General features: G+C 45.1%; 1 protein-coding gene across 1 annotated transcript in view; it reads right to left on the reverse strand.

Annotated features, from left to right (window-relative positions):
* Positions 1 to 19,580, reverse strand: part of NLK (nemo like kinase) — a 543,928-nt gene that overhangs the window by 424,624 nt on the left and 99,724 nt on the right. The window contains exons 2-3 of the mRNA XM_048518757.1: positions 13,088 to 13,217; positions 9,489 to 9,544 (exon numbers count right to left, since the gene is read on the reverse strand). Coding sequence (XP_048374714.1) covers positions 9,489 to 9,544; positions 13,088 to 13,217 — 186 coding nt within the window. The remainder of the gene's footprint in view (positions 1 to 9,488; positions 9,545 to 13,087; positions 13,218 to 19,580) is intronic.

A 19,580-nucleotide genomic window follows, 5' to 3' on the forward strand; every position in this document is an offset into this window, starting at 1 on the left:
GGAAATAAAACTATAGGCTTTAGAATCTCAGTTTGCTGGAACACAAAACTCACTCTGGACTTCACAGTAAACGAGAGTCTGATTTGAGGATTCCCGACGCCCAGGAGAAGAGCGGTGAAGAAGCACAGCAAGCCACGTGCACAGCAAGCCACGTCAGAGCCTTGTTATGACTTTGGACAAGGCTTCTGATGTTCACAATAGCCCCTCCCTCCCCCCAATATCACCAAGTGGTTTTGCCAGGAACAAGCAGCAAACTCTCTCCCTTCAAGGAGGGTGGGAAAACAGCTGGCTGCCCGTCTGAAGCACAGAGATAAGCTTTGTTTCCCATTTGGGAAAACACAGAACAGTTGAAAGAGTGACAGGCCAGGAAACAGAACCACAAGCGCACCACCTATAGGGGATGTGCTTTGCCTGTGTGCGCCGTCTAGATGTTTGCTCAGCGACATATGCATTTTCAGTGGAAGGGTTGCACAGCAGTGACAGAGCTCGGCAGGCAGAGGTGGCAACAGCCCCTGAGCAAAAGGAGTACAGCCTTTACGCTGCTAGACCAGAGACAGGAGGGGTGCACACTGCACCTCTTTGGGGAAAGTTTTATTGGTGCTTAATTCAGCACTATCTCTTGAAGGGAAACGCTCTTGCATAACTCTTGGCACATGAGTGCTCACAACTATGTCACTGCTGTCAAGACCTTCCCCCTATGTTGTGCTATTATGGGGCGGGGGGGGGGGGGGGGGACAGAGAAGAACTCAGATGGGCAGTCCACTACTTTTAAAAAATCCCTAAAAAAGAATGATGAGGCCACTCACTGCCTGGTCTCTCCATTGCTGCTTTTAGGCAAAGTGACTGAAGGAGAAGCGCCCCTCACTTCTTAGATCACTGGCCCATTCCAGCCCAAGATGCAGGACAGAGAATGTTCTGGTGGCTTTTGCTGATGATGTGTTTATTTGATTTTGCTTTGTAAATTACATTCAGTTTAATTTGTAAATTAAGAACATAAGAGCATAAAAACAAGCCAGCTGGATCAGACCAGACCAGGCACCTCAAGTCAAAACCTCTGGATCAGAAAAGAGCTAAAAGGGCAAATAGAAATTCAAAAATAACATCATACTATTAGAACCCACATTTACAGAAGTACTGCAGTATCGTAATCTTTTTATTATTTAAATCAATTAACTGTAAATGCATTTAAAGGAAATGGTGGGCATATCACAGTTTTTTTTCTAGCATTATGATTTTTTCCAAAAGAAAGAAGATCGTCAAGTCTCACCGGAAGCTGTGGGCCCTCTCCAGTGGTAGGTATCAGCCAACAAAATGGTGGAGTCCGATTTCCTCCTGTCACTTCATATTCAGTGGTGATACCTCAGTTACAGAATACTCTTTTTAGAGCTTCCAGATCACGACAATTTCAATCACAAATTTTAATAACCACAAATTTTAAAAACCACAAATGTGTGTGCGTATAAAATCCTCTATTTTCTGGTGTTTTGATGGCAGTTCTATGGATTTTTTGCTTCGCCAATTTATACTTTTTGTTAGATGCCTTGGAAAATTAATCCCAGAAGGAGTGATAAAAGAGTTTTTTGATAAATGAACATCTGTTTGGCTCTCTGCCCACCACACAGCCCACAGTCAAAGGCTGCCTTGGCTTCCATCCATCCGCCGCTTCCTGCCCATTGGGAATTTCCGCTGAAGGGTGCCACACCAACATCACCACAAGCAAGATGCAAAAGTGGCACTCACCAGGGGAGAAGCCAATCATGGTGCTGCCAAGCATCCCTGCATCACTAGTGTAGGGGTGAGCCAGCAAACCCAGCAGAGCCTCAGACAGAGCACAGGAATGCCTGCGCCATCTGTTGCCCTCTGGGCAAGCACACTCACCTGTCACAAGACCCCCATGACTCACGGGTCACAAGATGTCCTGGACAAAGGGACAAAAGGGGCATACCCCCAGGTATGGATTAGGCCTGACAGGAACGTTTCCTCCTGCACGTACGCAGCCCCCATGAGTCATGTACTGTACAATATTCTCCCGCTCTCCCACCTTCCTGTAAACCCTAATAAAAGGTGCCAGGGACCCCAGCTCGGCAGATTAGCCGCTGGCTTCTCTCCACCGGATGATATCGCCACGTCTCGCCTATTCCTTGCGTCGACCATAACGACTTCACACTAGCTCACATTTCCCCATACAGCCATGCCCCTGAGAACAGTTGGGAAGGAGCGCAGAGCCACAGAAACCACCTACAGGCCACGGCAAGCCTCCCCAACAGCCACCAAGGCAAGACGATGGCAAGACTGATGGGAAACTCCAGGGTTCAGAACAGACAACTCAAGAAGCACCTCTTCAAAGACACGCTGGTGGGATCGAACACTAACATGCTTAAAGAATTTGGCAAAAAGTGAAAGAAGTCAAAAGCTTTCTCTGACAAAGTTATACCAAACCATGGGCAATAGCTGGCAGCGTTTTCAGTCTCAGGACCCATCTTTTGGCTCCAACCTGCCGTACTGAAATCAAAAGGACAGAGCAACTGGCTTCCCAGGGAATAGAATTCTGCAAGCCTTGTTAGAAGGCCCTGCCCTGAGCAAATGTCTATTTGCATCCCTCACGGCAGCAGGGACTTCCTTGATGAGCTTACTATACAGGTATGAACTCGTGTGGGAGAAAGCAGTCTTTTAAGAACCCGTTTATCTCAACAGTCCTTTGGCATTTCTGCCAAAAGCCAGTGCAGCGTACTGGATAAGGTGCCCCAAGTTCAGACTCGCCATCTGCCACAATATGGCCTGGGTGATGATGATTCAGTCATACTTTCTCTACTTCACACAGCTTAACTATCCTTGTGGAGGATAAAATGGGGAGGGAAGAGTCACCCTGAACTCTCTGCAGTAAGGGTGTGATGACAGAAATTATTTAATTGTTATGCAAACACTCTTGTATGTTTTAATTAGATAAATCTTGATTTGCAGAGGATACCCAATCCTTTTTCTTGTACTAAGTCAGAAACAGCACATATGCATGTGCATACAAACAGTAGTCTTTAACCTAAGAACAGGTATGTCAAGTTGCAGTAATCTGTTTGTGTGTGTGTGTGCGCGCGCTATTAACACAGCGAAGCTCTGAACTTTCCACTGAAGGCCACGGTTTTTATACCATGCCACGAGTGGCTGACAAACTTGGTTCAATGGTGTAAAAACGAAAGCAAAGAAATGACAGGGATTCTGCAGAATGTATTACTTCTGCCTGGCTGTCTTCTTTCCTTCCACTAAAAAAGTCTTCTGCGATTCTATAAGGGATTTCTCAGCACCAGGCAGACTGGAGATGAACCAAAGGCGGCCGATTGGCTGCCTTCAGGCTGCAAGGTCCTGCTGTCCGTCTCCCACATGCAGCTGGGGAGAGACAGCCAGTGGAGCAAAACAACTCAAGCCTGAAAGGAAGGCCATGATGCCCAGGCATGCCAGGGAACATGTCAGCAGGTCTTTCAAGTGAAAATAGAGGCCACTGGAGGAGGAGGAATTTGGGTTGGGGACCTGGGGCAGGGATTTCCCTCAAGCTTTCCTTGCTTGTCATTTCTGCAATCCAGCCTGCTCCCCAGGGACCCTGCGGAGATGAAAAACATACTTGGCACTGTGTGTGTGTGTGTGTGTTTTCCTTTGCGGAGGCGACTGAGGTTAAAGCCAGCGTAGGAGGGTTTAAAAGTACCCTCTCTGGCTGCTATTTCCATGTCAAACCACTAGAGGAGCCCACTGACAGGCCTGCTGATGCCACGTGAGAATTCCTCCAAAGCCCTCCATCTTCAGTCACAGCTGGACAAAAACCTGCACAGGCAGGAATGAGTAGAAGCAAGATCCCCCTCCCCCTCCCCATAACTTCAGGTCCAATCCAGATTAGACAAATGCCTGCCTAAGGCAAAGAAATATAGAATTTCCTGTACTATCCCCATACATGAAGAATGTTCAGCAGAGGGGGGGAAGTCAGCGAGATGAAATACATCCCATGCCATTTCCAACATTTTCTTGCTATTATGGGAAATGGTAAAAGTCCTTGGTAAAATTCAGTATGCCCTTGGAGCTGAACATACTAGCCCTCAATCCATCCATCCATCCATCCATCCATCCATCCATCCATCCATCCATCCATCCATCCATCCATCCATCCATCCATCCATCCATCCATCCATCCATCATCCATCCATCCATCCATCCATCCATCCATCCATCCATCCATCCATCCATCCATCCATCCATCCATCCAGCCATCCATCCATCCATCCATCCATCCATCCAGCCAGCCTGCTTCCTTCCTTCCTTCCTTCCTTCCTTCCTTCCTTCCTTCCTTCCTTCCTTCCTTCCTTCCTTCCTTCCTTCCTTCCTTCCTTCCTTCCTTCCTTCCTTCCTTCCTTCCGAGACACAACAAAAACATGTGATAGGCTTTTAATACCAGAATTACTGCACAACATTCTAATAAGGTACTTGGTGAACATTACTAAAGAAAACATACATACTATTAATTAATTAATTAATTAATTAATTGATTAATTAATTAATTATCCAATTATCTAACTCTCTGCTGCTGAAGTGGGCTCACAACATACTTATATGACACAATTACCTAAAACGTCATATAAATCAATAATATAGACAATCCTATAAACATAATACAGATGGCACTAGAAACACAAGTTGTCAGATACTCTATTGAGACCTAATATATAATTGTTAGATCTCAGTAATGCCTCTGACAACATAAGTATACGACAGTTGTCTCAACAGAACAATCACAGATCAATGCCTCTTCCAACAAAACATTAAAGAAACACTGAAACTCAGAATCAAACTAAAACATTAATTTAAACTGAATGATCTACAGTGACAGAGTGCCAGGTGAAAACATATTCGCTGTCTGAATTGATTCTCTAACCCCAAAGGAACCAATTGTGAACGTTAGAATGCTGGACATTCCCCACAGGTTAGAGCAGAAGCGCCTGGAGGGGAAATGGCGCCGAGGGCAACACTTCCTCCGGGCACCCCCCAGGGCTTGGGGAGGGCAAAAGCTGGCCTGCACAGAGGCTGGTGGCTGGGCTCGGCGGCAGCGGCGGCAGCAGGCAGTCCAGGCAACCACCACAACTCTCTACCGCTGCACCCTGCGCCCCTTGCCTCCCTGCAGGGGGGGCGGAGCTCGGTGGTGTGCAGCTGGGGCACACGCCATTTCATCACGTGACACCCCCCCCGTGACCGAAAGGCATGCGCCCGAGGACTTGGGTGACCCCATGTCCCTATAGGCCGTATGCCTCTGGATTAGTCTCTCTTTCTATGATACACCAATAATCTAGATGTCATTTGTATTATTACTAATTTATTTGTTTTAATTTTATTGGTATATGGGGTGTTTTTGTGTGTGTTTAATCTTTTTATGTTGTGTCTGAGGAGATTGTGAAGGCCAACAGCCAAGACAGTAAATTTACTACTACTACTACTACTACTACTACTACTACTACTACTACTACTACTACTACTACTACTACTACTATCACCACCACCACCACCACCAGTGGTGGGATCCAAAATTTTTAATAACAGGTTCCGATGGGATTCAACAACAGGTGGTGGGATTCAAACAGTGGCGGCGCCGCACACACGTACCTCCAGTCCCTATTGGGCAGGGTGGTTGCTTTAGTAACCCCTTCTCGGCACTCAGAAAAAATTAGTAACCACTTCTAGAGAAGTGGTGAGAAAGGTCTTTCTGAACATCTATTACCAGAGATCATCCTAGCTCAGTGGTGGCGAACCTTTGGCACTCCAGATGTTATGGACTGCAATTCCCATCAGCCCCTGCCAGCATGGCAAATTGAACCTTGAGCATGCAAAGCACGCGCTCTGCCCCCCTTCCCCATGTTCATGGCTCCTTACTCTCCAGCCTACATATGTAGCACAGTGAGGGAAAGCATGAGTTGGGACCTAAAAGGGAGTCATGACTTTTTTATGGAGGGTCAAGGAAGGTCAAGGACCAGGAGGGTCAAGGAAGGAAATGGCAGGCTGTGAAAGGAAGTCCTGTGAGGCGTAAGGACAAACTTTGGTTTGCCTGCACAAAATGACCATGAAAAGTTGCTTAATGATGTCTTTGTTGTGCAGAAAGGAGTTACTTTGCGAGTGGGTCCTGAAAAACAGATCACATTTGGAAACGTGTCCCACTTTAAAAAGTTTGAGAATCACTGCATAGTTTGTTTCAGATGTAATGGCAAATTATGAAATTAACGGAGTGACTCTGAGAATGCCGTGCTAGAAGGGAAGGAGGGAGCCCAAGCATCACTTCTGTGCCCAACTGATTTGAAATTAATTGTGACCCATGCCGCTTTCTGTTGTCTCCCCAGAGCAGCTTCTGATAATGACACAGGGGCGTAACGAGGCAGCCCTGGGCAAACTGTAGCCCTGGGCAAAACCTGAGTTGGATCCCCCACCCCCACGGGCGGCCACTCCACCACGACCAATTTTTTTTTGCACCAGGACATTGGTGCCTGCAGGGGGTGCATTTCTAGACATATCAGCACCAAAATTTCAGCATATCATCAGGAGACTGTCCTTATGCTACTCCCCAAGTTTGGTGAGGTATGGTTCAAGGAGTCCAAAGTTATGGACTCCCGAAGGGGGTGCCCCATCCCCATTGTTTCCAATGGGAGCTAATAGGAGATGGGGGCTACAGTTTTGAGGGTCCATAACTTTGCCCCCCCCTGAACCAAACTGCACCAAACCTGGGGGGTATCATCAGGGCAGTCTCCTGATGAGCCTTCAGAAATGTCCCCCCCCCCCCCCCCAGCCTGCAACCCCCATGGACAGCAATACAGAAAATTCAATGCAGAACAAAGATTCTTGGGCAAATTTCTGGGATGTTCCTGCAGGGGGCGCATTTTTGGATGTATTGGCACCAAAATTTCAGGGTATCATCTGGAAACGGCCCTTATGGTACCCCCAAAGTTTGGTGCAGTTTGGTTTAGGGGGTACCCCATCCCACATTCTTTGCTAAGGATATGGGGGCTACCCTTTTGAGGAAGCTTAAGAATAAAGATCCTTCAATGGTTACTCTATTCTGGTCCTTTCTGGTTCTCTACACCAGGGTGTGCTGCAGCAGAAAGGGTCCCTGAACCCACAAACAACTTCAAAGCTTTCTTAAATTTGCAAATTTCTACCAGTCCTGTATTCCAGATTTCGCCCAAGTGGTGTTGCTCCTTACGGACTTACTGAAAACCAAAGGGAAAAGGGTGAAAGCCAAGATATTGTGTGTGTGTGTGTGTGTGTGTGTGTGTGTGTGGGTGGGTGGGTAGAATAGACCCCAGAGTGTCAGCAGGAATTTGAGATCAGCAGGAGTGTCAGCAGGAACAGAGCCCTTCGGGGATTGGGCGTGATATAAATCCAATAAATAAATAAATAAACTGTTCACCTCTGAGCCAGCACTGTGGCCCCTGAACCCCGACAAGCCATTCATGTTTCAAGTCAATGCCAGCAACACAGCTATTGGCACCGTGATCCTACGAGAGGGGGAGGGGCCCCAGTTGCAGCTCTGTTCATATCTCTCAAAAATGTTTTTTAATGAAACGGAACAAAACTGGGCCATTTGGGAAAAAGACGCTGCAGCTATTAAGTTGGCCACCTGCTTGGAGACACTGGCTGGTGTGGAGCAGCCAGGCCTCAGAGGCCCTTTGTAACTCCCAAAAACTTAATGCTAAACAGTTATGCCGAGTGGAGTTTTTCTTGCAAATTTAATTTCCCTTTGAAGCATTTGCCAGGGAAAAAGAACTTCCTGGCCAAGGCTTTGTCCCGGTTGCCACAATATGACAGCAAGTTGGAGGAGGTTGTGGGTCTTTCTTCCCAGTTTGCACTCTATGCAATAAACCTTATATCTGTAGCCATTAGTGTGGTTATTAGGAGGAAGTCAATAAAATGACATAAATTAGGAACTTGCAACAAATCCCAAGTGATAAACTATTAAGGAATTTCTCCCATCCAGACAAAAATTCCTTCTCTGGGATTCTAGAAGAAGAGGAGGCGTTTGGTTTAATACCCCACCTCTCTTTCCTTGAAGGAATCTCAAAGCAGCTTTACAAACTCCTTCCCTTCCTCTCCCCACAACAAACACCTTGTGAGGCATCCTTGTGAGGCTGAGAGATTTTGAAGAGAACTGTGACTGACCCAAGGTCACCCCAGCAGGCTTCATGAGTAGGAGAAGAGAAACAAATCCAGTTCACCAGATTAGAGTCTGCCACTTCTAACCACTACACGACGCTGGCTCAAGAATGTTCCCCTACCCCTATTGTCCGTTTCTACCCTCCCATTTAACTGTTGTTTAACTCTCCTCAGCATCCCATACCTCCTAGAAGTCAATAAATATGCCCAATCCTTAACTGGCTTTTAAAATGCAGTTTCCTTAATATGTGGAAATCTTTATAGAAGATATCGCAGTACGGGGGATGAGGAGCTACTCAGCAACATCACTCAATTAAAAAGAAATTTCCAACTTGTAGTTCAACTGAAACATATGAACTACATTGAATATCAATGGAACCAACTATACCAGGCCACTATAACTAATAACATCCAACAGTTCTGGCAGCTAGTAAATAGAAGTACCTCAAGCTATGGCACACATGCCTCACATATTTCTCTGGCTCACTGGCACAGTTATTTTTCCAACCTCTTCAATGTAGGTACTACTGTGAACCCTATTCCCGCTCCAGCTTCAGCTGAGTTACCTGAATGGCCTGCAGTTAAACCTCAGGAAGTGATCAATTTAATTAGTGGTTTAAAAAGAGGCAAAGCCCCTGGCCCCGACAATATAATAACTGAAATATTTAAATCTTCTCCAGAATGGTGGGTGACGCTTTTGGCCTCACTATTCACTTATGTTAACAACACAGGCCTTATACCAAGTGAGTGGTTAACAGCTATAATTGTCCCCATATACAAAAAGGGAGACACTAACAAACCTTCGAATTACCGCCCTATCAGTCTCCTTTCAGTCACAGGCAAATTATACGCCAAATTTCTATACTTGAAACTTGAGGAGTGGATCAGAGAAACAGGAGTAATTGGTCCGGAGCAAATTGGCTTCTCTAAAAAATATGTGGAAATGCTACTATGTTTGTAGGTGGCTTCATTTTACCATTCCATCAAAAGGTAGCAGGTCACCAAAAGCTTGTTAAGAGGAGTGATTGATCTACTGCCGTTCTATTGACACTTTCCTACACATTTCCAGAAAGCAAGCTGATCACCTCGCCCACGTCTCAGAATTTATTGGCTCGACTCTTCAAAACTGACAAAGATCCACTTCCTCTCCTCATCCAAACAGTTTGCCGGATGGATTATAACACCTGCCCTACCTGCCACCTTCCCAAATGCCACGAGGGCTGAAGAACTGGCCATTCAAAAGTCAGCACTCAATTTCTGTAGGATGGTGTCAATTATGCCAAACTCATAGAAGACTGCTTGTTTAACATGGAGGATACATTTCTTCAAAGTAGTCAATGTGTGGCGGTTGGAGTATGTCGAGAGCAGAGAGTACCTAAAAAAATAACACAAAACACGATTGGATTACTTGGAACACATTAGAAACCCACAGTTTAGCGAGACAACAGTAAACACAGACGGGGGGTGGGAGGGAGGCAAACTGGAAGAGAAGGTATGACCAATAACTGATCCACAGTGGATAATAGTCACTCATATATCAACAGGCAATCTCTCTGAGGTGAGAGTCAAGGCAATATTAAGTGTTATCTATCAAAGACAAAAATCCACAAAAAATAAGGACATTAAACTGTTAAAGCATTCTGACATACAGTGAACATTTACAAGGCATTCAAATGTGCCTCTCGAACACACTGTCCTTCCTCAAAACAAACAGCAGGGGGCCAACAGAGACCCGTTCTGGAGCACTGATGCACCTGCTCAAAACTGATCATGAACGGGCCAACAAGGCACCCACCTCTCCAAACTGAAGGAGATTCTCAAAATAATTACTGAGAGGAATGTAAAGTCATGCATAGCAGATCACCAGAGGGACTGTCTTGGGTCATGAAGTCAAAATTAGCAACTTAAATTGTGCCTAGAAATACAAAGGAACCCAGTACCAATCTTTCAGAATAGATATTAGACGAGATGTGATAGTTCAGGCTTAGACTTCAAAATGGAGACCCACAAGCAATGCTAGAAGCATGGGGGGCGGCGCAGGGGGCGGAGGACAGTTCCCTGAAAAGGTTTTCCATGTGTCAGACATTCTCCAAGATGCTATAAGCTCTTAGGGTTAAATAAACCAATTTTCTCCATCTGTCTTTAGAACTAGTGTGGGGCAGTGGTTAATTTGTTGGACTAGGGCTAATGTTGTTCCCAACTTCAAAAGGGGGAAAAGAGGACCCAAACAATTACCACCCAGTCAGCCTGTCATCAATACCAGGAAAGATTCTAGAGCAGATAATTAAACATACAGTCTGCAAGCACTTAGAAGGGAATGCTGTGATCCGTAAATGTCAACATGGGTTTCTCAAAAACAAGTCATGCCAGACTAATCTTATCTCTTTTTCGGATAGTGACAAGTTTGGTAGATGAAGGGAATGCTGTGGACATAGCACACCTTGATTTCAGTAAGGTCTTTGACAAGATGCCCCAAACTAAAAGATGAATTTCAACAGAGCTAAATGTAAGATTCAACACTTGGGCAAAAAAAATGAAATGCACAGGTATACGATGGATGACACCTGGCTTGACAACACTGCATGCGAAAGGGATCTGGGAGTCTTACATACCACAAACTGAACATGAGTCAGCAGTGTGGTGCAGCAGCCAAGAAAGAAATTTGGGGCTGTATCAGTAGGAGTATAGTGTCAAGACTGAGGGATGTAATTGTTCCTCTCTATTCTGCATTGGTTAGATCTCACCTGAAATATTGTGTACAGTTCTGGGCACCACAATTCAAGAAGGATATTGACAATAGGGGTTGGAAGGGGTCCAGAGAAGGGCAACCAAAATGGTAAAAGGTCAGGAATCCATGCCCTATGAGGAGAGACTTAGGGAGCTGGGGATGTTTAGTTTGGTGAACAGAAGGCTAAGAGGTGACATGATAGCCACGTTTAGATATTTGAAGGGATGTCATGTTGGTGAGGGAACAAGCTTGTTTTCTGTGGCTCCAGAGACTAGGATCAGGAGTCAAGGGTACAAGGTGAAGGAAAAGAGATTCCACCTAAACATCAGGAAAAACTTCCTGAAAATAAGAGCTGTTCAACAGTGGAATGCACAATCTTGGAGTGTGATGGAGTCTCCTTCTTTGGAGGTTTTTAAAGAGAGACTGGATGGCCACCTGTCTGTCAGGAGTGCTGTGACTGTGTGTTCCTGCATGGACTTGATGACCCTGGTGTTCTCTTCCAACTCTGTGATTCTGGGATTCACAATGGGCACATTAATCCTGATGGGAAGGGTAGGACAAGAAGGAGGCCAAAGCATATTAGAACACCTTATATTTCTTATCTCTGACTCAGCCATAGGCCTGGTGGAACAGCTCTGTCTTGCAGGCCTGCAGAATTATACCAAACCCTGCCGGGGCACAGAGCACTCCACCAGGTTGGAGTCAGAGCCAAAAAAGCTCTGACTGTGGCTGAAGCTAATCAGACCTCCTTTGGGTTAGTGACGACCAGTAAATTATTATTTACTGATCAAAGTGTTCTTGGGGGAAAAAACAGGAGAGATGGTCCCTCAGGTATGATGCCTCAGACCACTGAGGGTTCTAAGGGTAAGCAGCAACACTTTGAACCAAATTGGTATACCACCCAGAGCCAATGCAGCTGGTGGAGTACTGGTTGAGTATGTGCCTGCATGGATGTGAGAGCGATCTGGCTGTGTCATCTGTCACCCCATTGATCAACAGGGTTGGTTCGGCTGATCTGGCTGGCTAGGCAGGTGTCTCCGACCTCCCTCACCACTCCATGTGTGTCCCTTCCGAAGCTGTAGAAGAGTGGAAGAGGACAACCATCCCAGAAGTATGTGCCTGCCACAGGATGCCAGTCAAGATTCTAGCTGCTGCATTTTGAATCAGCTGGAGTTTGTGCAGTAGACCCAAGGGAAGCTTACCAAATGGGGAATTATAGTAATCCAGTCTAGAGTTAATAGTTGAATGGATCACTGTGGCCAGGTTGGTTTGAGACAGGCAGGGTGCCAAGAATCTCATCTGGCCGAGATGGTAAAAGGAGAGGCGAGCCACCTGTGTGACTTGCGCCTACAACATCAAGGAGGCATGAGTGTTGCTGACCTTGCACTCCAGCAAGACTTGGAAGTTGGCCCTCACCATCTGCTCCTCACCTCCCCATTCATAGCAGCTCCATCTTAATGGATTTCACTTCAGTTGACTTTCTTTCTGTCATCCCACCACAGCCTCCAGGCAGCTGGACAGCACGCTTGGGGCTGTGTGGGCAGCCGTCCACTAACAGATAGAGCTGGGGCTCATCAGCATATTGATGGCATGCCTGTCCAAACCCCCAGATCAACCTGGCAAGTGGGCGCATGTAGATGAGAGAGAACAGCTCCTTGCAGGACTCCACAACCAAAGAGGGGTGTACAGCACAGAGGTTTCCTCTCCGATTGAAACCCTCTGTTCCTGACCCCAGAGGAATCAGTGCAGCCTCTGCATGGTGGACTCATGGATCCTGGCATTGGCTGGCGGTTGATCAAGATATTATGATTGACCAGGTTAAAAGCTGCTGTCAGATCAGTAGCACCAACTCACCACTGTCCAGGTGTCTCTGGAGGTCATCTGTGAAGGCAACCAGGGTTGTTTCCATCTCAGACTCAGCACAAAAGCCAAGTCCGGGACTGATGCGCCCTCAAGGAACACCTACAGTGGTTCCATCACCACACTGCCAACTACGGTGCCCAGCAAAGGTCAATTAGACACTAAGCGGTAGTTGGAAGGATCCCTAGGATTCAAAGATGGTTTCTTTTGGTCTTATCACAGCCTCTTTCAAGGCTGTGTTGCTTACTAAAGAGTGGCCGGGATGCACAGTAATTGCGAGAGTCAGAGTAATGATGAGACGACCCAGTCAACAAGTCACAAGCCACTTACATTGTCATGCTTGAAAAAACACAACATCTTCAATTCACGGAAGACCCTTTTGCAAGAGACCAGGTTTTGGAAGACGTTGGGCATCTTTTTGAGTGCAACTCTCTTTCCATCTCGTGGATCTGTTACTGACCTGAAGGAGGAAGAAACAACAACAAATTAAGTGCCAAACGGACTTTTAAATCAGTTCCCATTCCTATCACAAAGAACCAATTAGAACAGTTCCAGGGTAGGCCTGGATGGCTCCAAAGAGCATCTCAAAAGACGCAAGGAAGCAAAATCCTGGAGCTGGCTCTCTTTTCACAGCACTTTTAAAGCCAAGACTTGGCTCCAAAGGAAGCTAACAGGAACTAAGGTAGCAATAACAGAAACGCTCCTTAGGGGACAGCTTCTTAGCTGGCTGCTCCTGACTCTCCCTCTGATGACAACTGGAATGTAGGGTGAACTTACAGCCGCAGTGCCTTCTAGCTCTATTCTCTCCGATGTCACCAGAAAGATCCTATACATTAAGTATGCTTTCCATGCAGTAACTGTCAATTCTGAGGAAAGGGGTTGGCAGTAGCCAGGTATAGACAGCTGGAAGGATGCCTGGTTGCATCCTATTTGCTTCTCTCGGATGGCCCTACAAAGATCCTGTACACTTTTTATATGTTAGCTGTCAATCTTGAGAAAGGGAAGCATGGGGCAGCAACCAGGTGCATGAACCATGTCCGGAATATGCCCAGACTTAGTTGAGAATAGCCTACGGAAGCCAGGCGTTATGACTGATAGTTGTACTAGACATTAATTACCATTTGCTGCTTTGGGAGCCCACCTTTAGTTGAAAAGTACAATACAAACACAACAACCCCAACAGCACTCCCAGTGAATTACAAATACTGCAGAGTATTCTACTGCACTGTTCAAATCCCCATGCCATGGCCTACAGAGACTGCTCACTTCTGTTGCACAATGACTGATCAATAAGACCAGAAAGTAATCAGGTGTCTGTTTCTGGCAGGACACCTTTCCCATTAAAACCATTTGCAATATTAGATTGCTACCTTTCAATCTTAACCAGCTAAAGCCAGATTGCCCAGATTAATTTTGCACACAACCACTGGAAGAAAGTTACTAGGGGCATATTTCGGTATGATATGCTGCATCTGGTATGTTGCATTTGGTATGCTGATATACTGCATCTAGTTTCATATTTATATTTTTAAATTATATCCCAGCTTTCCACGATGCCCAAGATGGCTTACAAAATACAATTAAAACATAGTTGGACACATTAATTAATACATCAGGTTAAAACTGCAATACCATTGCTACCTTTCCACTAAAGGTGTGTCAAAATGAATATGCTTGCACTTTTAACAAAAGGAAGACAGTGCAGGAATTTTCTGTACCATATCTGGCAGGCTCTTCCAAAGTGAGGGAGCAGCCACGGAAACAGGTGAATGAGGGGGACTGTCAGAGGGGAGACACCGGACAACCCACAACACACAGGTTCATACAGAGTTCATGCCGCTCCCAGGCCAGGAAGGGCTTTAAAGGTAACAGTCAGCACCTTGAATTGTGGCCAGAAAGGCACAGGTAGCCAATGAAGCTGCCGAGGCACAGGTGTTGCATGACCATACTAGCGTGAACCAGTCAGTAATCTGACATTTCCAAGCAGTTCTCAGGGGTAGCCCCACCTCCAATACATTACAGTAATCTAGCCTCCAGCTTACACTGGCATGGATCATTTGGGGGTGGGGGACGACACCTTCGCTGTATCTTTCCAGTTCCAGCAGCTTGCAAAAGAGGGGCGGGGTGTGCTGCCTAAAGATTTCAGACAAATTATAACAGACACTAATGCTTGGCTTGCCATTCCAGAAGTACACTAAGTGTACCCAGTGACCTGAAAGCACATAGAAAGCTCTTGCTGCCTGGGATTAGACTATGCCCAGAGGCAGAACACTGGGTCACTTCCCACGTTAGTCTTTATACTGGGAAATTAGTTTGAAAAATACGCATGAATGGTGTTAACTGAGCTGCCCAAATAGAAGCAAACTGCTGAAAAATACAAGAATGTGGCTTAAACTATAAAGAAAAAGCAGCACATGACAAATAATGATCCCAGCCAGATCAATTAAACGCAAGTCACCGTTTCTTGCCTCACATTGTCCGTTAGCACAGCCCTCCCCCGGAATCGGAGAAATAGACGCCATCAGCTCACATGAATCAACGTTCCCTTCTCAGACTGCATATCCTTTTTGGTCAGCCAGAGGTATACTTCCTTGCCAAAGTGATGTGCTCACGTGCATTTTGTACCAATAGTTACAGCAAAGATCGGGGAACTGGGTTATGACAGTGACTCCTTCAATATGCTAACCTTTACTGAAACTTTTGCCCTCATTAAAGAGAGGCTGTTAGCAATGGACTATCAACAACTGCAGAGCTTGGCAAATAAATCTTGTTCACCAACAAATATGTCAATTCCTTTCACGCAGGGATACCCAGCCATTATATTACAGCGCTCACAAACCCCATACACCGGAGAGCCTATATGCTGGCTAGATTTAACATCATGCCATCTCCGCTACATAGAGGAAGACTTAAAGGTCTTCCAAGCGATAAGTACCTGTAGCATAGGACAGCTGGATTCCATCCCATACATTCTCCTGAACTGCTTATTATACCAAGAACTCAGATCCAGCCTGTTATCCCAAGCTGTAGACTCTTATGATTGATTATACTGAATCAGATAAAGTAGTTATGCTTTTAAATTGTCAGGATTTTCATTGTTGCCTTATAGTGACAAAGTTTTTGTCAGAAGTTTGTAAACTGAATGTATCACAAATGCGAAGTTTTTTACTATTCACTTTTTAACTGGAACTGTATTTTTATACTATCGTGTATATGCCAATAAAGGCTTACTGAATTGAACCCTTCAGTAATTTTCCTTGCATTTTGTACATAGGAATTACTTTAGGAACATGGTTGGAAAATGTTTTGTCTGGTCTAAGCAGGGATAGCTTTCCACACCTATTCCCAAACTGAAACTCCTTTTCCATCTTCATACAGTGAGCACTGTCCAGAGCACAGAGGGTCTCTGCATAAATTCTACTGCCTGAGAAAGTCTGAAAAACCCCACTAAACCATAGGTGTCAAATTCGCAGCCCTCCAGATGTTATGGACTACAGTTCCCATAATCCCCTGCCAGCATCATGCTGGCAGGGGATTATGGGAACTGTAGTCCATAACATCTGGAGGGCCACGAATTTGACACCTGTGCACTAAACAGAAAAGCAAAAGCCTTGGCAAATGGAAGAACGAAGATGTCTCTGGCTAACTCTTCCGGGATGATTCCAACTCCAGAAACTTATCTGTGAATTCCATTACAAAACACTATCTATTTTCTGGTGAGATCAAACAGATGAATGTTAACTGCATCCATTTAGAGGGGCGCCTTTTCAAAAGGTTCAATCTTGCAGCCAGCCTCGAACTGATCACCTCCCCACCCACATAACCACCCATGTTCTTAGACAGCTTCTCAAATAAGTCAAATATTATACCATCAGCTGGAGTTTATCAATATTTTAAGGTTAAAACAAATCACAGAGCACCCTTCGATTTAATTACTCTTACAAAGATCAGCCACGCTTGTAGCCAGTAGAACTATAACTCTAATGAATGAGAATGGCTGTGTGGTGATTTCACGCCATGTTGGGTTTGTTCTCTCTTAACTTGGGGTACCCAGCTGCTTTGGTTCAGCACAAACAATACTGGAAAACAGAGATAAGTGCTGAAAGCTGTTACACAGGAATGCTTTTATCTGCTTTGCTGATGAAAAGGCTTGCCCGCCTGAGCTCTTCTGGTGGCTGCCCCCATCTGCATGAGCTAATGAGTTACAGGCAGCAGAGATAACGGCCAGCTCTGACCGCACCTTCGGCCACCTCTTGTGAGAAGGACTTCCTTCCCAAGGATGATCAGGGAGCGCGCAGGTTGCTGCTTCAAGCATTCCTTGTTGACATCATAAACAAGACTATTAGACGTTTTGCATTAGCAGATCATGAGCAGATCATTATTATGAATCTGAGTGTTTGGAAGAGAAGAGACTTTTTATTATACACCCATACGCAGAAAATTAATTTGTGCAGCACTCAAGGGACAAAGAACACTGTGATACCGAAGAGGCTCATTAGTTGACAGGAGCATCAGCTTTCCTGGGCACCTGGTTGCTTCAGACATTTCATACATCTGAGACAACTGAGGACCAAGAAATGCTGCTGGGCATGCTAGCTTGACCTAGCAGTGTCACCTGGCCTTGCACAGAGACAGATCTCTGCCCAAGGAGCTTCTAAAGTAAATTTCTGCTGCAGCAAAAAGGAGCCCAAGAGTAACCGTAAGAATAAGCTCAATTGGCCTACCTAGTTCCAAACCTGAGAGAGAACTGAGAGCCGAAGATTGAGGTTTCCTGGAAAAATTGGGGGGGGGGGGCAAAGGGGAGGGATAAGATACTTTTGAAGACTTTCCAAACAAAGAGATAAGAAAAGGCGCTGCAGCAATTGACTAAATTACTAAGTTACCAGTCACACTGCTGAACAGGTGTGCTATCTCCACTTCCTGGGACTCCTCACTGACCTTCTGAAGGAAGAGCACAATTTTTTGTTCTATAGGGAGAGCCAGGACATGGACTAGCATTATTGTACATGAATGACCCAGGATGGCAGGGGGGGGGGGGATGAGCCCTGGGCCCATCAGTAACTCTGGGAACATCCAGAACCAGCACAAAGGACACGTATGCGATACGGCGTTTTTGCCAGATTAAAAGATGTGCTGGCCAACTAGTGTTTGCCTTACTGCTCCATATTTAGTCTGCAGACCAGTCACATTTGATGCCTCTTCCAGTACAATAAAGTACATGAATTGGGGGAAGGGAACCAAATTGATTTTGCAGTTTTAATTTGCATTTCCCTACTTCACATTGTTCAAAAAGAAGAAGATAAAATTATGCATGGGATAGAAAATGTTGACAGAGAGAAATGTTTCTTTCTCACAATACTAAAACCAGAGGGCATCCATTGAAAATACTGAGGGAAAGAATTAGGACTAATAAAAAGAAACATTTCTTCACACAATGCGTGATGGGTGTTTGGAATATGCTGCCACAGGAGGTGGGGATGGCCGCTAACCTAGCTTTAAAAGGGGCTTGAACAGATTTATGGAGGAGAAGTCGATCTATGGCTATCATTCTTGATCCTCCTTGATCTGAGATTGCAAATGCCTTAGCAGACCAGGTGCTCAGGAGCAGCAGCCGCAGAAGGCCCTTGCTTTCACATCCTGCCTGTGAGCTCCCAAAGGCACCTGGTGGGCCACTGCGAGTAGCAGAGTGCTGGACTAGATGGACTCTGGTCTGATCCAGCAGGCTCGTTCTTATGTTCTTATGACAATGAAAAGTTTGGATTTATACCCTAACTTTCTCTCCTGTAAGGAGACTCAAGGCGGCTTACAAACTCCGTTTCCTTTGCTCCCTCTTTTAAGATATCAACAAATGATAATAATGTAAAATCGAGGCATGGCTTAGTTTTACCTACCCCCTGTCCTTCTCCAAATATCTTGTACATGCTAAATACTTTTTTGTAAAGTGTTTAAACAAACAGGCAATAAAACTAGAATGCAACAGCAAGATATGCATCTTTCATGTATGTAGATCTTCATTATACAGTCAATATCCCCCCCCCCCCCTTTCATGGCCCTCTACATCTGGGCCGTTTATCATTCAACAGGACCTGCCATTCCTCCCTCTTGGGAAGAGGATTTTGAATATGGAGCTGCTGGATGCCCTTTATTTTTATGCTAGTATTTTTATATTGTATTTATGAGATCTAGCTTTTACTGTTTTATCGCTGTTTTTAAAGATTTAGCCATTTTATGTTATATTATGTTTATTGTTGTACACTGCCCGGAGCCCCTCGGGGATAGGGCGGTATAAAAATCTAATTAATAACAATAATGATAATGATAATAATAATGATAATAATAATGATAATAATAATGATGATGATGATGATGATGATGATGATGATGATATCATCATAAATGACCAAGCCAGAAATTATCTGGTTTGTTCACTATGCTGAATCCAAAATATGATGTGCAGAATGGGACACAGATCTCTATCTCTGCTCATGCTAATCTAAACACATGCAACTCTAGAAATAATTAAGAAGTCCCAACTTTATTAAGTCAGAAATTTTAACCTTTTAACGTAAAAATCTGATAAGTAGTTCCACGCTTCAGTTTCTACCTTGGGAAAACTTGTCAGGATTTCACTTTGTTTCTGCCAAAAGAGGTAATTGCTGCACATGCCCTTCATCTGGAAAACTCAGAAATCCACTGTCTGAAGCTCTGATGAGAATATGCAATAGAAGGCAGGAGTGACTCTCCTAGCTGCTGACACATCTGGGAACACCCTGTTTAATCTGGATTAGTCTCCCTGTATCATTTGTACCCACCATGAAGAATA

Source organism: Sphaerodactylus townsendi, linkage group LG16 (genome assembly GCF_021028975.2).
Source record: "Sphaerodactylus townsendi isolate TG3544 linkage group LG16, MPM_Stown_v2.3, whole genome shotgun sequence".
Classification (NCBI taxonomy): Eukaryota; Metazoa; Chordata; class Lepidosauria; order Squamata; family Sphaerodactylidae; genus Sphaerodactylus; species Sphaerodactylus townsendi.